This window comes from Eulemur rufifrons, chromosome 8, assembly GCF_041146395.1.
Source record: "Eulemur rufifrons isolate Redbay chromosome 8, OSU_ERuf_1, whole genome shotgun sequence".
NCBI lineage: Eukaryota > Metazoa > Chordata > Mammalia > Primates > Lemuridae > Eulemur > Eulemur rufifrons.
The window spans coordinates 44698101-44717562 of NC_090990.1; the positions used below are offsets into that span (position 1 = coordinate 44698101).

The window sequence follows — 19462 nt, forward strand, 5'->3', positions numbered from 1 at the left end:
TCTAGAACTCAAAGTTGAGTTTATTGAGATAGTAAACTATGGCTACCCTATTTAAAGTCCCCCTCAACTCTCCTGGGGCAGCAAGCCCCACAAAGCCTGCTATTTCCCTGGGCAGGAAGCCCATGGTGGCCAAAGTATCCTGTCTTTCCTGCTAGAAGTCTGGGTTGGGTGTCAGCCTGGGGCCTGTGGGAACCACTGAGTTCCGGGGCTTCAGAGACCTGGTGGGTGAATCTGGGTGCTCTTCCACCGTCATATTGTCTCTGGAAGCATTGAGTTGAAGGCCAAGCCAATTTATGTCCTTTGATGAGGGAAAATTCATCAACACAATAGTCCACTAAACTCTGGGACTAGACAGACATGCAGTGCCTTTTGGAGATTATAGCCCAAATGGTTTTACTCCAGCACATGTGGAATTAAAAATAAAACAAGCAGCTGATTACTATTAAATCCACATGCACAAAACCAACCATTACTGTGTCTTCTCAGCTACAGAACCAGAGAGACTTTCTCTAGAGTAGGCTGGTTGTTAGACTGGACTTTGTGGTGGGAGGAGAGAAGGAAAGGAGGGGGAGGAGGAGGAAGAGGAAGAAAAAAAGGAGGAAGAGAAGAGAGAAATAACAAGTCAGGTAGGTGCACAGTTTTGAAACATACAAACTCTGTGCCATTTAGCATAGGTTATTTTTCTTCTTATTCCATGTATTTTACATGTGGAGAGAAATCTGTGCTGATACCAGCTTCAGATTCTCAGGTTTAAGAACCCTATCATCAACCCAAGGAAAGTTACATAAGTCACACTTTCGAGGCCTTCAGACAAAGAACAACTTGGAGCAAGCTTGAGAGTTTGCAGGGCATTTTGGTGACATTTCTGGATGCCCTTTGTTTCCCCCTTTCAAGAAAAAGCCCTTTCTTTCTTTGCCTTCTCACATAACAGCTTGGGATTCTTCCCCTTCCCCGCCCCAGAAATGCATTTGAACTTGCTGGGTTTATTAAGAGTCAGGGCATGAAGCATTTTTCCATGGTAGAGAAGTTCTGGCATTCCAAAGCAGAACTAATGTGGGATTTGGGAAGCCTGCCCAATTTGTGCAGTTAATTAGGGCTCACCAAAGGCGGCTGATCCATCGGTGTCATAGGACACCGATGCTGGGGCTGGGGAAGGCTGAGCCTGTGTGGGCACCATGAGACGGTGGCAAACGGATTCCACACCTGTTCTCACGGACCGAAGTCAGGATTCAAAGGAATCGACCTTGTGTGCTCTCTGGCAACGTTCACTGGGATCCCCAGCTCTATTTAAGGAGTTGATTACGTTGCCAGCGTTGGAGTCAAATCTCCAAACTCTGGTTCCCCATGGGTCAATGAAATATGGTCTTGTTTCTAATAAGAACTTGAAGTTGACAAAAATTGCAGTGGGCAAACTACTGCATGTGCTATAAGTGTGTGACATGTGACAGGCGTGTGCTATAAGTCTGACTCCACCACTATTAGAAGATGTCAGATCTTGGAGAAGTTATTCAGTTATTTCTGAGCTTTAGTTTTCCTCCTCATAAAAGGTATACTAACACCTATTCCATGGCTTTATTTTAATAACAGCAGCTAACATTTGTTGAGGAATTACTATGTATAGGGTACTATTCTAAGAGCATAAACTATTAACTCTTCATTCCCCTACAGACCCTATGATGTAGATTCTATTCATATATTAGATGTTGGCAAACTCCTTCCCACAGGCCAAGTCTTGCCCACTGCCTTGTCTCTGCGAGTAAGGTTTTATTGGGACCCAGGCACGTCCATTCGCTCACATACACCCTATGGCTGCTTTCATGGTACCACCGCAGAGTTGAATCATTGTGACAGAGACCACATAGCCCACAAAACCTGAAACGTTTACTACTGGCCCTTTATAGAAAAAGTTTGCTAACCCTTGCCTTAAATTAAACCAATTTAAAGATGAAAAAAATAAGCCAGAGACATTTTAAGTAATTTACCTGAGGCCGCACAACTGATAGATAACAGGTAGGACTGGGATTTGAACCTAATGGCCTGATTCCAAAACTTGTGTTCTTCGCCAATATCCCATATATAACATATAAAACAGTCCTAGCTCGTGCCTGGCACTGACGAGACATTTCATACGTCTGTTTCTGTAGCAACCTCTGCATCCCCCCGTGGTAGTCCTTTTCCGCCTGCCGCCTGCTCAGGTTCCTGTCACCTCCAGCTGCCTTTTCCTTCTCTTCTGTCACATGATATTAATATTTTCAATTCAGCAGACTTCTGCACAATTTTGTACCCATAATCCCAATCTATCAAACAACTCTGTGATGTCGTTATCATTATCTTCATTTAAAAGATGAAGAAACCACCCCTGACCTCTGAGCTCCCAGGAATCTTTTTTTTTTTTTTTTTTGTGAGAGAGTCTTGCTCTTTCACCCCAGCTAGAGTGTCGTGGTGTCAGCTTAGCTCACAGCAACTTCAGACTCCCAGGCTTGAGTGATATTTCTGCCTCAGCCTCCCAAATAGCTGGAACTATAGGTGCGCACCACCACGCTCAGCTAATTTTTTTCTATTTTTAGTAGCAGCAGTGTCTCGTTCTTGCTCAGGGCTCAGGCTGATCTCAAACTCCTGACCTCAATCAATCCTCCCTCCTCGGCCTCCCAGAGTGCTAGGATGCAGGCACGAGCCACCGCGCCTGGCCTTGAGCTCCCAGGAATCTTTACACTCCATTTGGGGATCCTCAGAGGAAACATTGCTAGGAGCATTTTGAACATTTGTTTTATGTGGCAAACTAGCATTAAAGAAAAAAATCTCACGAGCTGCTTGAGAAAGATTACAGTCTAATCGAGGAAAAAAACCCAAAATACTGGGACAACAGCAGGCAATTTAGAGTTATGTTATTTAGTACAGATTGTAAGTGGGTGTGAATTGAGAGAGCTGGGAACAGGACAGCGGACAGAGTAGGCGAGGGCCATCGAAAGTTTCCTGGTTGGATGTGAGCTGGGCCTTGACCGAGCGACAGAATTTAGAAAGGAGAGGCTCAGATTTGGGCACAATGGGAGTGGGAAAAGGAACCACAGAGAGAAGACACAGAAATGGAAGTGGGAGTTCTCAGAAGGACAGGCCCAGAAAAATCCCTGGGAATTATGGAAAATCAGAATGGGTGGATACTGTGGGGACAGATTGTGCAGGAACCTGAAGGCCAGAGAGAGATGTCTGGGTTTTAGAATAACAATAGTGATAATTACGATGACATTTATCTACAGGATTGCTCCCTCACACACTTTACATACATCCTCTCCTTTAACTCTCCCAGCCTTTCTGTGATATAGGTATTATCCCATTTTACAGATGGGAAAATTGAGGCTTGAACTGTAGCAATCAAATGCCAATGGAAAAATAGGAATATTACACAATGCTTAGTTCAACAGTGCAAGGCTTTTGTGTCGTTATTTTTCTTCTGTGGGTACTATGTGCTTGTGGTTGAGATTTTTATATCATAGGTCTGCATATAAAATTGTTGCTGCTTGTTCTGATACTATTATCTGTTATTAATTGCCCATGGACTCCGATGGAGAGTACGATGACTTAGAAACATTACACTTCCTGGGCCAGTCTGATATTTCCCACCATAGGCAATGGGGAGCTATGGCATGCCTTAGAGCAAGGGATGCCAGAATGAAAGGAACTATTCTGCCAACAAAGTCAGGCTGGATGGGAGCTGGGAAAGACAGGAAGGGGGGAGTAGTGTGAGCCCAGATGTGTGATACGTGCCTATGAGGCAATCTTGGGATGAACCCCTGGAGCTTGGGTTTTGGCTGGCTGAAGATCACGTGCCAAGAAGAAAAGGGACTCACATACGGAGTCGGAGGGCCGCGCCCAGCACTGCTTCAATCCTACTACTTGGACAGCCATAGCTGAGGGACATAGGACTTGGACTACGGAGACTTAGGTTCGAGTCCTGGCTCCACCGTTGCAGGTGCTTGTGAAGAAGGAGGGCAAAGGGAAGAGTTACATGCTGATTGACTCACGCAGCTTCTCATGGTATCTTCCCATCAGCTCTGGCAGGTGGTAATAAAAAGAAAAATAGGTAACACTTGAGTAATTGTGTGTGCCAGCACTGTCTAAGTTCTCTTCTAATCATTTTCCATGTATTAACTCATTTAGTCTTCCTAGAAACCCTGTAAGGGGGTATTATTATCTCCTTTTTATAGACTGAGGCACAGAGCGCTTAAGTAACATAGCTGTGGTCACACGGCTGTTATATCCAGAAACTAAGCTTTGAACCCAGGCAGTTTGGCCCCTGAGTCCATGCTCTTAATCACTGCCACACTGCCCCTTAGAGGAAAACAGGGTGGGCATTATGAGCCCAGTTTTACAGATGATAGATGATGAGACTGAGGGTCTAAGAGGATCCTTAAGGGACTTGCTAAAAGATCAGATGACAAAGTAAATTGCTAGGCTGGCATTTGAACTGGGTCTTCCAGACTCTGATCCAGGCACTCTTTCTATCAGATCACACTGCCTTCTTTGGCATGAAAGCATTTTACAACCATAAACCCACTTATAACTGTTTATTAACACATTATTATCACTGATACAAAGCTTCCCTGATTCTGTAGGAAACCAAAGGGGTACCTTGGCCAGGCTCCTGGGTAGTAATGGTAAAGGGCTTGCCCTCTAGACTGTGACGTCCTCCAGGTGGCTTTTTCTTAACCAGTTCCCAACCCCTGTTCCTTGCAATACAGGGCCTGGCGTTTGGTGGAGGGTGGCTCGCAATAAATGTTTGTTGAACACAACTTGTTCCAGATAGAAGCACATGAGGCCATTCACTCCCACCAGCAGCATAGCCAGCATGCCCATGTGTTAGCTACTTGCCCTCTGCCAATTCCTGACATGGTGACATGATGATGGCTCTTTGTAAGCTTGTCACCTGCCTCTTTTCTAAGGTGAGTTTACCCAGAGGAGCATTCTGGGGTTAAAGTTATCCCATCCCACCCCTTCACCTACACGTTGGCACTCCTACCTCTATACCATGGGGTCAGGGACCTCCCACTATGAAGGCTCTTTGCCACCAGGTGGTATTGCTCACAGCTTGTCTCAGCCTTTCACTGCCTCCCCCCAGACTCTCAGCCCCTGGCCTCCTGGCCACTCCCAGTGTCCTAGGCTCTAGCTCCCTGTCCCTGTAAAACTGGCACCCACTACCACTCCATGGGCTCCCCTCTCTGAACAGTTTACCTTTGCCCCTGGGGCACTTTTCCTCTTTTGTCCAAAGTGACACCCAGGCTCCACCCTCTGCCAGCCTGTGTGAGAGCCATCCCCATCCGACTTGTACCAACCCTTCAGAACAGGACTGGACAGCATGTTCAGCCACCCTCCCGAGGGCCTGTCTCTGGCAGCTTTACCAGTCCCACCAGTTCGTGGCATAGTAGCTGCCAATCCAACCAGATGAGGTTATTCTGGGAAGAATCAAGAAGACCTCTTCACCCTGGCTGAGTTATTTCTTAACAAAAGAAATCAAAATAATCTTCTTTTTTCTTCATTATGCTTTACAGTAATGCACAGGCTTCTACAGCATGGCCTCTGGAATCAGAAGGGTATGGGGTTGCAAATCCAGTTCTGCCACTTGCTAGCTGTGTCATCAGAGGAAAGTTGCTTAACCTTTCTCAACCTTGGTTCCTTATTTGTAAAGTGGAGCTAAAAGAAAGCCTGCCTTATTAGGAAGTTGTGAGAATTCAGTGCAGTGATACCTGTGAGCATACGTCACAGCTCCTGACAGCAGTAAACGCTCAATAAATGATAGTTATTATCAGCATTCTATTAAGTATCATTATATAAAGTATCTTTTAAGACTTCCTGGAGATACTTCATTCAGACAGTTATTTATTCAACAAACATTTACTGAGAGCCTACAATTTGCCAGATCCATGCTGGGTGTAAATACGGGTTGTATGATTATGTCTATAAGAAGAAGCAGTGCATATTAATCATTTATTACAGGCCAGACATTGTTCTGGACATTGTAGGGGTATTATTTTGTTTAATATTGATCAGTTCCTTGTAGGCATGCAGAAATTATAATTGTCATTTTACAGATGCAAAAACTGAGGTTTACAGAGGTTAACTTCTGAAAGACATGGCCAGGTATTGAGTGTGGCATCCACCACCCTTAAATAAACCAAGATGTTTGAGTTCAAATCCCCACATTTTACCCTCCTGCTCATGCAATAGGACGCCTTTATATATCTAACCTGTTTCAAGGCAAGGTCACAGCAAAGTGGTTTTGATTTCTTCCTTATTGGTTTGAACCTCTGTAAGAGGTGACTGTTATGCTAGCATGGCGGTGAGGAGCCTGGTGGGCTGTCCCCCGCTGAGTGGGGATTTCTTCAGCATTCAGGATACCTTGTCTCATTACTGGAAATAGAGACAGAGAAAGCAACAGGTAAGCAGCTCATATCAGACTCACCCAAGGCATGCTTTGCAAGTTATTTTGTCTTGTTTTCTAAACAGGTCCCAGTCATGAGCCTGCTTTTTGGATTCGTGCCGTATGCCTCTAGCCATTGAAAGCCAAGTATGTCAAGGAAAAAAAAAAGGTCTTTCAGTTAGTTGAGGTTTTAGTCTGTTTCTACTTTGGTGGTTTCAAACTAATTACAGACTGTGGGTTGTGCCTACATGTGCAAAATGAAATGGGAGTTTGAACCAATTACTTTAATAACGAAGAGAGGAAAATCCACTTTTCTTTCCATTATCTAAAGATTTCAGGCATGTGTAAGGTTTTTTTTTAAATATATTGAATTATGTGAAAAATTGGCCTCAAGCCTTCATTTCACTTCGACTGTCTAGAAACAGACTTAAATTTTGTTCCGGAAAGAAGATGACATGCCTTACACTTCTTCCAGGGGACTAGAGGGTCTTTTTGCAACAATTGCGAGCTAAGAGATTTTGCTACTGTTATGATAGAATATTTGTGCATGCTTGGGAGAGGCAAGTGTATTATGAAGGATGATTCCTCATTTAAATAAAAGGCTAGAGTACCTAGAATAAACTCCAAGATGAAGAGTTTCCATTCATCTTATTTATTCATTCATTGATTTAGTCCTTACTGTGGCCTGCAAAGCCTGCCTGGCCTGCTGCCCACTCCCTTTCTGACTTTATCTCCTGCTCCTCTGCCCCTTCCCTGAGCTGCCCCAGGTCTGGCTTCCTTGTTCTCTTTCCACGCACTGAACACACTCCCACCTCAGGGCTTTCACATTTGCAGTTTCCTCTACATGGGATCCTTTTCCCCCAGATATTTGCATGGTCCACTCCCTCATTCCCTTAGATCTCTGCTCACAGAGCATTTTATCAGAGTGATGTCATTTCCGGCCACCTTGTTCAAACTGCCTGCTCCATTCCTACCATTCTCCATCCCCCTTTGCCCTACTTGATTTTTTTCTCTCTGGTACTTACCATCACCTGACATACATGTGCATAGGTATAGGTGTACATGAACATAGATGTCATTTTAATAAACTCTATTTTTTAGAAGAATTTTATATTTACAGAAAAAATAGGATGATAATAGAGTTCCCATAAATCCCACACCCAGTTTCCTTTAACATCTTACATTAGTGTGAGACATTTGTTATAATTAATGAATCAGTATTGTTACATGTATCATTAATTAAAGTACATACTTTATTCAGATTTTCTTAGTTTTTTACCTAGTGTCCTTTTTCTGTTCCAAGATCCCATCCATTACATTTAATCATCATGTCTCCTTAAGTTCCTCCAGCTTTTGATGACTTGACAGTTGTGAGGGCTCAGTACCAGACACTTTGTAGATTGTTCTTCCGTTGGGATTTGTTTGATGATCGGGGTTTTGTTTTGGGGGGAGAAACACCACAAAGTGCCATTCTCATCACATTGTTTCAGTGGTACTTAGTATCAGCATAACTTATCACTGTGGATGTTGACCTTGATCACCTGACTGAGGTAGTGTTTGTCAGGTTTCTCTACTGTAAAATTACTCTCCCCACACCTCTGCTTGTCACAGTGTACTCGCTGGCAAAAAGTTACCATGCACAGCCCAAACTTAAGAAGTAAGTTGTGGGCCGGGCACAGTGGCTCATGCCTGTAATCCTAGCACTCTGGGAGGCCGAGGCGGGAGGATCGCTCGCGGTCAGGAGTTTGAGACCAGCCTGAGCAAGAACGAGACCCCTGTCTCTATTAAAAATAGAAAGAAATGATCTGGATAGCTAAAAATATATACAGAAAAAAAAAATTAGCTGGGCATGGTGGCACATACCTGTAGTCCCAGCTACTTGGGAGGCTGAGACAGAAGGATTGCTTAAGCCCAGGAGTTTGAGGTTGCTGTGAGCTAGGCTGACGTCACAGCACCCTAGCCTGGGCAACAGAACAAGACTCTGTCTCAAAAAAAACAAAAATAAAATAAAAAGAAGTAAGTTGTGTTACACCTCCTCAAGGGAGGAATATCTACATAAATTTGGAATTCTTCTGCATGGGACATTTGTCTCTTCTCATGCATTTATTTATTTATTCATTCATTAGCTGATAGATATTTATATTTTTGGTTATAATCCAATCCTACTTAATTTTGTTGCTCATTTGTTCTAGTTTTAGCCATCAGTAGCTCCTCAGTTGGATCCTATGTCCCTTTGACATAATCCCATAACTGTGTATTTTGTGGGGTTTTTTTTTTTTAATTACATTCTTACTTTCTGGCACTACAAGATGCTCCAGGCTCATCTTGTACATTTCCTGCCCTGGTCCTAGAATCAGCCATTTCTCCAAGCACCCTGGCTCTCGATCTTGGAGAATGGTATTAGAAACCAAGACCTGAGCACTAAGTGTGCTCCTTGCTCCTCAGCTATCGTTGCTTCTTGGCCCTCTCAGCTGAAAGAGTGAGGAAACGTAAGTGTGTATTCCAACCTGTGTATATGCCCTTATCTACAAATGTTTCCCTATGTAATCATGTCTATCTATGTTAAGCTAAATGTAAATTTATAATGGTTTCCAACTCTAATCCATTACCACATGGACTGTTCTAGCTCTCTCCCCTTGCTTATCTGTAAACTCCCACTCAAACAGTGAGAAACCTGGCTCCCACCATCTGCCATGCATTTACTTAATTGTTCAGTTCCAGTATAGAAATATCAGAATTGTTAACCCACACCCTTGCAGGATACAACTTTATGAACTAGAGCTGTGGTCCCCAACCCCCGGGCTGTGAACCAGTACCGGTCCATGACCTGTTAGGGACCAGGCCACAGAGCTCTGCCAGCCCCTCCCTCCCCACCCCCCCATCCGTGGAAAACAGTTGTCTTCCATCAAAGTTAGGAAGGGGTGGGGTAGCACAGCAGGAAGTGATCAGTGGGCAGCAAGCAATCACATCATGCCTGAGCTCCACACACCCACCCCTCAACCATGGAAAAATTGTCTTCCATGAAACTGATCCCTGGTGCCAAAAAGGTTGGGGACCACTGATAGAGGACAGTACTCATATACAGTTTTGCCTTTAGTTTTGCAGACCCTCTTCTTTTCCAAAGTGACTTAGGTTGGCACTTTATCCCCTCACACCCCGCCCCCAAGAGAATGTTTCAGACATTAGTAATAAATATAGTTAGGTTTTTTTTGTCACATAATGTGTTCCATCAAGGGATTTTCCCACCTGCTGAAGTTTTTTTAACACACACATTAAGGTTCACTTTTGTGCTATGACATTCAGTGGTTTTGATAAGTGCATAATGCCATGTATACACAATTACAGTATATTACAGAGTAGTTTCACCACCCTAGAAATTAAGTCTCCTGTGCTTCACCGGTTTAATTCTCCCTCCCCTCCCCCAAGCCTTTGGCAATCACTGCTCTTTTTATTGCCTCTTCAGTTCTGCCTTTTCTAGAATGTCACATAATTGAAATTATGCAGGATGTAACCTTTCAGACTGGCTTCTTTCACTTAGTAATCAACATTTAAGATTAGTCCATGTCTTCTCATGGCTTCATAGCTCATTTCTTCTAATTGTTGAATAATGTTCCACTGTGCAGATGTACCAGTTTTTTTTATCCATTCACCTATTAAAGATAGCCTTAATTGCCTCTACTTTTGGTAATTGTGAATAAAAATACTATGAAAATTCACATGACAGTTTTTGTGTGGTTGTAGGTTTTCACATCATTTGGGTAAATAGCTAAGAGCACAATTGCTGGGTCGTATGGCAAGACTGAGTTTAGCTATGTGCTGAACTGCCAAACTGTCTTCCAAAGTGGCTGTATTGTTTTGTATTTCCATTGGCAAAGACTAAGAGTTCCTATTTCTCCACATCGTTTTAGCATTTGGCATTGTCCATTTTTTGGATGTTAGCTATTCTAATAGGTGTGTAGTTGAAAGTCACTGTTGTAATATGTAAATAAAAAGAAATGAGCTACTAAGCTTTAATTCACAATTTTCTAATGGTAAAAGATGTTGAGTGTCTTTATATATGCTTATTTGCCATCTGTATCTCTTTCATGAAAGATATGCTCATATCTTTTGTTCATTTTTCCTTATTGTTGAGTTTAAAGAGTTCTCTGTATATTTTGAATACAAGTTCCTTATCAGATATGTGTTTTCTCCAAATCTGTGGCTTATTTTTTCATTCTCTTAAAACTGTCACAGAGCAGTTTTTAAATTTTAGTGATCCAGTTTATCAGTTTTTTTTCCAGGGATCATGCTTTCGGTGTTGTATCTAAAAACTCCTCACCATACCCATGGTCACCTACATTTTCTCCTGTTATCTTTTAGATGTTTTATAGTTTTGTGTTTTACATTTATATCTGTGGTTCATTTTGAGTTAATTATCATGAAAAGTATAGTGGTGTTGTCTAGATTCATTTTTTTGCATGTAAATGTTGAATTGTTCAAACACAATTTGTGGAAAAGATTACCCAATATCCATTGAATGGCCTTTCTTCCTTTGTCAAAGATCAGTTGACTGTTTGTGTGGGTCTATTTCTGGGTTCTCTCTTTTGTTCCACTGATTTATTTGTCTACTCCTTCACCAATAACACATCATCTTGATAATTGTAGCTTTATAGTAAATCATGAAGTTGGGTAGTGTCAGTCCTCTGACTTTGTTCTTTTCCTTTAGTATTATGTTGACTAATCTAGGTCTTTTACCTTTCCATATAAATTTTTAGAATTATTTTATCAATATTTACAAGATATTTTGCTAAGAGTTCGATTAATATTGTGTCAAATCTATCAGTCAAGTTGGAAAAATTTGTCATAACAATATTGAGTTTTCTAATTCATGAACATAGACTATCTCTCCATTTATTTAAATCTTCTTTCATTTCTTTCATCAGAGTTTTATAGTTTTCCATGTATATAGATCATGTATATTTTTGTTAGATTTATACCTAAGTATTTTGGGTTTTGCAGCATGTTATTGTAAATGGCATTCTTTATTTCAAATTCCAATTTTTCATTAATGGTTATTGCTAGAAAGCAATTGCCTTTTGTATATTAAGCTTGTATACTGCAATCTTACTTGCTTGCTTATTAGTTCCAGGATTTTTGTTTGTTGATTTTTTGTGATTTTCTACATAGACAGTCTTGTCATCTGAGAACAAAGACAGATAGTTTTATTTCTTCCTTTCCAATATGTATGTATTTTATTTCCTTTCCTTGTCTTATTGCACCTGCTAGCACTTCCAGTATAATCTTGAGTAAGAGTGGTGAGATAGAACGTTCTTGTCTTGTTCCTGATCTTAGGGAGAAAGCATCCAGTTTTTCATCATTAATATGATATTAAGCTGTAGAGTTTTTATAGATGACTTTTATCAACTTGAGGAAAATCCCCAGTATTCCTAGTTTGCTGAAAATTTTAATCATGAGTGGGTGTTAGATTTTTTTCAAATGCTCTTTCAGGATATATTAATGTGATTATAGAATTTGTATTAATTATTTAACCTGTTGATTTAGTAGATTACATTGATTTTTGAATGTTCAACCAGCCTTGCATACCTGAAATAATCCTACTCAGTTGTAGTATATAATTATTTTCACACATTGTTGGATTGATTTGATAATAGTATATTGAGTATTTTTTTGTAATATATTCATGAGAGATATTGGTTTATGGTTTTCCATTCTTTTTTTTTTTTTTTTTTTTGAGACAGAGTCTCACTCTGTTGCCCAGGCTAGAGTGAGTGCCGTGGCGTCAGCCTAGCTCACAGCAACCTCAAACTTCTGAGCTCAAGCAATCCTTCTGCCTCAGCCTCCCGAGTAGCTGGGACTACAGGCATGCACCACTATGCCTGGCTAATTTTTTTCTATATATATTTTTTAGTTGGCCAGATAATTTCTTTCTATTTTTAGTAGAGACGGGGTCTCACTCTTGCTCAGGCTGGTCTCGAACTCCTGACCTCAAGCGATCCACCCGCCTCGGCCTCCCAGAGTGCTAGGATTACAGGCGTGAGCCACCGCGCCCGGCCAGGTTTTCCATTCTTGAAATATCTTTGTCTGGTTTTGGTAGTAGAGTATTGCTGGCCCCACAGAATGAGTTAGGAAGTTTTTCTTCTGCTTCTATTTTTTTGGAGGACATAGAGAAAAATTGGAATAATTTCTTCCTTAAATATTTGATAGAATTCACTGCTAAAACCATGTGGGCCTAGTACTTTGTTTTTTGGAATTTACATAATTATTGATTCAATTTCATTTGTAGATACAGCTCTATTCAGAAGATTTATTCTTGCGTGAATTTTGGTAGTTCTTGTTTTTCAAGGAAATAGCCCATTTCATCTAAGTTATCTTTAATTTCCGATATTAGTAATTTGTTTTCTCTCTCTTTTTACCTTGGTCAGCCTGGCTAGAAAGGTGTGTCAATTTTATTGCTCTTTCCAAAGAACCAGCTTTTGGTTTCATTGATTTTCTCTATTGTTCCCTATGCTCAAATCCATTAATTTCTGCTCTAATTTTTTATTATTTCCTCTGCCTTCTTTAGGCTTAAATTGCTACTCTTTTTCTAGTTTCTTAAAGTAGAAACTTTGGTTATTGATTTTAGAGTGTTCTTTTCTAATATATGCATTCAATGTTATAAACTTCCCTCTAAGCACAGCTTTTGCTACATCACACACATTTTAGTTAAAAATGTTTAACTTCTCTTGAGAATTCTTTTTTGACACATGTATTATTTAGAAGCGTGTTGTCTAATCTCCACATGTCAAGGTGTTTTTCATCTATTTTTCTGTTACTGATTTCTAGTTTAACTCCATTTTGGTCTGAAAACATACTTTTTATTACTTCTGTTCTTTTTAATTTGTTAAAGTATCTTTTATCACCCAGAATAAGGTGAAACTTAATGGATGTACCATGTGACTTTGGGAGGAATTTGTATTCTACTGTTATTGATGGAGTATTGCCTATATATCAATTGAATCAAGTTGCCTGATAGTACTGTTCATGTCAACTATATCCTCACTGATTTTCTGCCTGCTTGACCTATTGATTACTGAAAAGGGAGAATTGACGTCTCCAATTATAATTGTGGATTTGTCTATTTCCCCTTGTAGTTCTACGTAGTTTTTTTTTCTCAAGTATTTTAACATTCTGTTGTTAGATGCATACACAGTAAGGATTGTTTTGTTTTCTTAGAGAATTTATCATTATGTAATGTCCCTCGTTATCCACAATATCTTCTTTGTCTAAAATTAATATAGGTACCATAGCTCTATTTTGATTAGTGTTAGCATGGTATAGCTTTCTCCATCCCTTTACTTTTAATCTATCTAAGTCTTTCTGTTTAAAAGTGAGTTTCTTGTAGGACTTGTTTTTTTTATCTACTCTGGAAAGCTTTCTTTTAATTGGTATATTTAGACCATTCACATTTAAAGTTATTATTGAAAATTATATAAATAAACAAAACAAAAGAAACAAAGTTAACCATCAGGAGCCATAAGAACAAGGGACATTTTCATCTGAAAGAAACACTAACCTTTTTAGTCAGGCTCATACAACTTCTTTTGTAGCCTATATTAAGATCCCGTCTATTCACAATCAAGCCAGTTGTTTTGGCTTGTAATTTCAGTCAGAATGACACAGTCTTCCAGTGATAAACAAAAAAGCAATATATTTAGGTCCTTATATAAATTTTAAGCTCCATGTACTACATAAATTAGAGTTATAAGGTAACCCCACAAATTAAATTAAACACATTATCAACAGTAACATTTACAATAAAACAATATACAAATAAAAAAATAAAATAAAGTGATTATTGATGTAGTTGGATTATTATCTACCATATTTGTAACTATTTTATATTTGTCATACTTATTCTTTCTTTCTCTTTTTTCCACCTTAGCTTTCTAAGATTTTCATTAGGTATTTTATATAATTCCATTTTATCTGCTCTCTTAGCATATCAATTATACTTCTGTTTAAAAAAAAATGTTAATGATTGCCCTAGAGTTTGTAATATACATGTTTAATCTAAATCTATCTTTGGATAACACTATACCACTTACATATAGTGCAGGTGCCTTATAAGGAAGTATTCCCAATTCCTCCTTCCTGTCCTTATTATGTTGCTGTTATTCATTTTACTTAACCACATGCTATAATCACCCAATACATTGTTACTATTATCACCTTAAAGAAATAATTATCTTACATATCAATCAAGAGAAAGAAAAATAAAATATTTTAATTTACCTTTATTTCTTCTCTGACGCTTTTTCTTTCTTTATATAGATCCAAGTTTCTGACCTATATCATTTCCTTCTCTCTGAAGAACTTCTTTTAACATTTCTTATTAGGGCATGTCTCCTTTCAATGAATTCCTTAGTTTTTATTTGTCTGAGAAAGTCTATCTTTCTCCTTCATGTTTAGAGGGTAATCTTACTGGACATAGAATTCTAGGTTAGTGGAGTTTTTCTTTCATGATTTTAAATATTTCACACTACTCTCTTGTTTGCATAGTTTTCGGAGAAATCCACTGTAATTCCTGTCTTTGTTCCTCTACAGATAAGGTCAGGTCCCCCCACCCTTTGGATTTTTTCAAAATTTTGTCTTTGTCATTGATTTTCTGCAGTTTGATTATGATATGCCCAGATTTAGATTTTTTGGTATTTATTCTGCTTGGTGTACTCTGAACTTCTGGATCTGTTGTTTGGTATTTGTCATTTATTTTAGAAAATTCTTGGCCATTATAACTTCAAACATTTCTTCTGTTCCATTCTTTCTTTGTTCTTCTCATATTCCAATGGTGCATATGTTACACCTTTTGAAATTGGTCTCAGATGTAAATTGGTCTGTGTTTTTTCCCCCATTCATTTTTCCTTTTGCACTTCATTTTGGGAAGTTTCTGATGATCTACCTTCACATTCACTAATTCTTTCTTTGGCTTTGTCTGTCTACTCTTAAGTCCATCAAAGGCATTCTCCATATCTGTTAGTGTATTTATAAAAATTTTTTTTAGGCTTTCCTTTTGATTCTTACAGTTTCCATCTCTGTGTTTACAATACCCACCTGTTTTTGCATGTGGTTTACTCTTTCCATTAAAACACTTATTAATCATAGTTGTTTTAAATCCTATGATAATTCCAAATGTGTGTTATATCTGAGTCTGGTTCTAATACTTGCTTTCTCTCTTTGGACTGTGTTTTTTCTTGCCTTTTAGCATGCCTTTTAATTTTTTTGTTGAAACCTGGACATAATGTATCAGGTAACAGGAACTGAGATAAGAAGGTTTTTATGTGAAATTTTCTGTTAGAAATTGGACTATGTTTAATGTTTGCTGTAGTTGTAGGTGGCAGAGGTTTCAGATTCTTCCATTGTCCTTGTTTTCATGTCCCCTATAGTTTTTGGGCTTTCCTAAAATTTCCTCCCCAGATAGACTCTACATCTTGCAGCCCTTTGAGCTGTAATACACCATTATTATACTGGAGTACTGTTGGTGTGGTTTTAAAGTGTGGGGAAGGGAAAATAGTCTATAATCTTTTCATTAATCTCAGTCTTTGAGTGGGCCTGTGTCCCTGAACTGTGACCTTCCCAAATGTTCTTAGCCTCCCCCACCGCCACCATTAGGTGAGACAGGAAGGCTAGTGGGGACTAGAGTTGGAAAGACGTCCTTCCCCTGGGAGGGCTGAGGTTTTGCTAAAGTATTTTCCTCTTAAGCATAGGCCTTTGTTACGGAGAACTCTCTGGCGTATTTCACAGCATTTACTCTTTCCCTCCCTCTGCCAGAGCCAAGAGGGGATCATTCTTGACTCTTGACAGTGAGAACCCAGTAGGTTCCTAGAGGTAAAACCCATGAAAGTGTGAGCCCCCCTCCACCAAGACTGCATCCCCCAGAAGTTTCTTACTCTTGTATTAGTCCACACTCAGCCCCCAGCACTTGAAATCACCACTGACGTGTCCCTACCGGTTTATGGCTCCAGTGGCTTCTGCTCCAAGTAGTCTCAGGTATGACTATCTGGATTCTCTTGTCTCCAGATTTCAGGGTGATGGTTTGTCCTCTAACCTCAGTTCTGTGATTGATCCAAGAAAAATCAGTGATATGTAGTTTTTAGCTTTTTTCTTACTGTGAGGATGGGAGTAATGACATCCAGATTCTCTATACGTTGGAGCTATAACCACAAGTCTCTCTGTACATTTCTTTAATGTCTTTCCTGACTTTCCTACTAGAATGTAAACTTACGAAAGCAGGGGTTGTGTCTGTTTTATTCATAGCTATAGCTTCAGAAGGTAGAATAGTATCTGACTCAAAGTAGGTGCTCAATAAATAGTTGTTAACTAGATCATGTGTTGATACTTACTGAGCACATTGATATACTAGGCACTGTGCTTGATATGGAGCTATAACAATGAAAAAGACAGACACCATGTGTGTACAGTTGTTACAGTGGTGGATGGTGTGGAGGACATACACTTAAACAGAAATAACAACAAACCATGGATCAGAGAATAGAAAGGTTTTGAAGCATTGAGGACACCTGCCTTATCTAGCCTAAGCACGAGGGATGTAAAGCATTGCCAGAGAAGAAAACCATCACCTGAGTTGAACTCTAATCAGTGAGTAGCTGCTCACCTGTATGAGGGAGAGTGACCCGGCAGAGGGGACAGCACAGACCTGCTAAAACCCGTGCCAGACGATGTGCAAAGTGATTTACCTTAACCTACCTCATTAACGTTTAGTACCCCACACAAAGCAGGTCGCTGTGAACTCATTTCACAGATCAGGAAACCAAGCTTCGGACGGTTTAAGTGACTCGACAAAATGCCACCAGTGCTGAGTGATGGAGCGAGTCTGTTTGAGTCCAAAGTCCCTTTTCTCTCTGCTACCAAGATGAGTAAGCACGACTCAGAGTCTGGTGGACCAGCCGAACACATAAACAGACCTTTGTGTTACCAGCGCTCCTTTTGAATTTGCCCTATTTTTGTTCTTTTTCTTTAAGATCCCAGCCCTAGAAGTGAGCTGAAAAATCAGGGCTGCTTTTGCAAATGCCCACAAACCACTGGGGGGAGTTTTGTCAAAGAAGGCGGGAAAGAAAAATAAATGTGGGCTTCTGCTCTTTAAACCTCAGCCCAGTGAGGCAGACTTTCCCGGAATACTCAGGCCGCTTCAAAGGCCTATTGTGGAAAGTCTCCAGATGTGCGTGGAAAACCTCACTGGGGAGCTCCCCGTGAAGAGGCCTTTCAAGCTTGAACCGAGATGGAGGAAGTTGACGCGATGAGCCCTACCAGGTGGCCCGTTTTCTGAAGGAGCCTAGATTCTACCATAACCTAAAGAAAGGAGAGGGGGGCCATTAGCAAGCTCAGATTCCTTTGCCAAACAGGGCATCTTCTTTGATTGCAGAAAGCAGTGGTCTCTGTCGCTGGAATAAAGGGTAGGGGACTTTCCCCAAGTGATTTATCTACCCGTAAATTGTTACTGACACCCTGGTCATTCCTCTAGCATATCTTGTGAGGGCTCGGAGGGATATCAAGATTGGAAAAAGTCACGGCACTGAGTGACTCCTGCCAACTCCTACAGTGATGCCTCTGAGCCTCCTGAGAGCCAGAAGCCTGTGATCTTTGCCCTGATCCCCAGCGAAGCTGTCTGCCTGCTTGTCTTAGGTTGGAGGCCCCATCTTCTTCTGGCTAGACTGGTTTGAATCCTGGCTCTCCAGTTAGCTGTGTCATCTCATACAAAGTAACATCAACCTCCGTGAGCCTCAGTTTCCTCATCTGTAAAATGGAGGTGACACCGGGCCCTGCGTCGTCCTGTTGCTGTCAAGAGCAGATGAATTGCTGAGGTGCTGCCCCCAAGCACCGCCTGCAAACCTGGCACGGCGTAAGGGTTCAGTGTATTTTCACTCCTTTCCTCTTCAATCCAGTTGCACAAAGAGGCAGGGGCTGTTCTGCTTGGCCTTTGGATTTTACTTCTGCGGCTCTTTAAATTCTCTCCCTGCCGTGTACATATGCGCTTAGCTAAGTATTTTGAGATCACAGTGTATTTAGGGGAAAGTCCTTTTGGCTACAGCTAAAATTAGGCCTCTCTTGTGCTCCTCTGTTTACCACCCCCCTTCCTATTTTAACTAATTAGAGGCATTGACACTAAGAAACACTTGAGAAAAGTTGGAAGAACAGCTGGGAGTTGTTCTAGATACCAGCAGCTGCTCCTTTCAGCGAGCAAGCACAGAAAAGGATGATCCCGAGGTGGGGGACGCAGGGACGGCGCCTGGGAGATGAAGAGGCAGGAACGCCAAAGTCTGTCCACAGAGTTGAAAACTGATGGGGGGGGGGGGGACTGTGTCTTCCACCTAATGCTGAAAGGGGACAGAGAAAGCAACAGATATGGAGGGACAGAGAAAGCAACAGATGTGGAGGAAAAGAGGGCAAGGAAGGGGAAGGGGAGGGCGGCATTAAGGAGCGTAGCTGGTTGGTTAGTAAGCAGGTTAATTCACGCAAAGCACTGCCACCTCCATCCAGACCACTGCAGTATTCTCCTAACTGGTCTCATGCTCCAGGCTGCTCTCCCACTAGACAGGAGAGGCCACAGGAAAATGCAAATCTCACACCCTGAAACTCCTGCAGTGGGTTTCCACCATTGAATTTAGACAAATTCCAAAACCCAGTACTCGGCCCCTGAGTGCCTGGCTGTGCCCTCTCCCTGCACCCCAATAATCGCTACCGTCCAACCCTGCTGGCTCTTGTTCGTTCCCTCCACTTCACCAGGGCTTTTCTCCTGGAGGCAGATTACCTGAGTTTAATCCAGGTGTCTCTACCTAGTAGCTACTACTACCCTCAGGCCTCCCCACCTCCCTTCTGGCCTTGAAAAGCTGCTGAGCTCCCCTTGAGTTCCCTGTCCAAGTCCTGCACACGCCCCTACAGGAGTCCCTGGCCCATGCACCCAGATAAGGCTCCTGTGTTGCCAGGCAGCCAGAGTCTCCGTGCATAAGGGCCCTGGCATTTTTCGATGGCCTCATGTCTTCGTCTTGACATGCATTT

The 19462-nt window shown here is 41.1% G+C and overlaps 1 protein-coding gene across 10 annotated transcripts in view; it reads left to right on the plus strand.

Annotated features, from left to right (window-relative positions):
* FGGY (FGGY carbohydrate kinase domain containing) overlaps window positions 1-19462 on the plus strand; it is a 387509-nt gene that overhangs the window by 341135 nt on the left and 26912 nt on the right. The window contains exon 16 of one of the 10 annotated variants that reach the window (XM_069480066.1): window positions 17928-18462. The exons of the other annotated variants lie outside the window; for them this stretch is intronic. Within the exon in view, the coding sequence (XP_069336167.1) occupies window positions 17928-17939 (12 nt within the window). The 3' untranslated portion in view covers window positions 17940-18462. Of the gene's footprint in view, window positions 1-17927; window positions 18463-19462 lie in introns of those variants that run through there. 10 annotated transcript variants of the gene reach the window in all.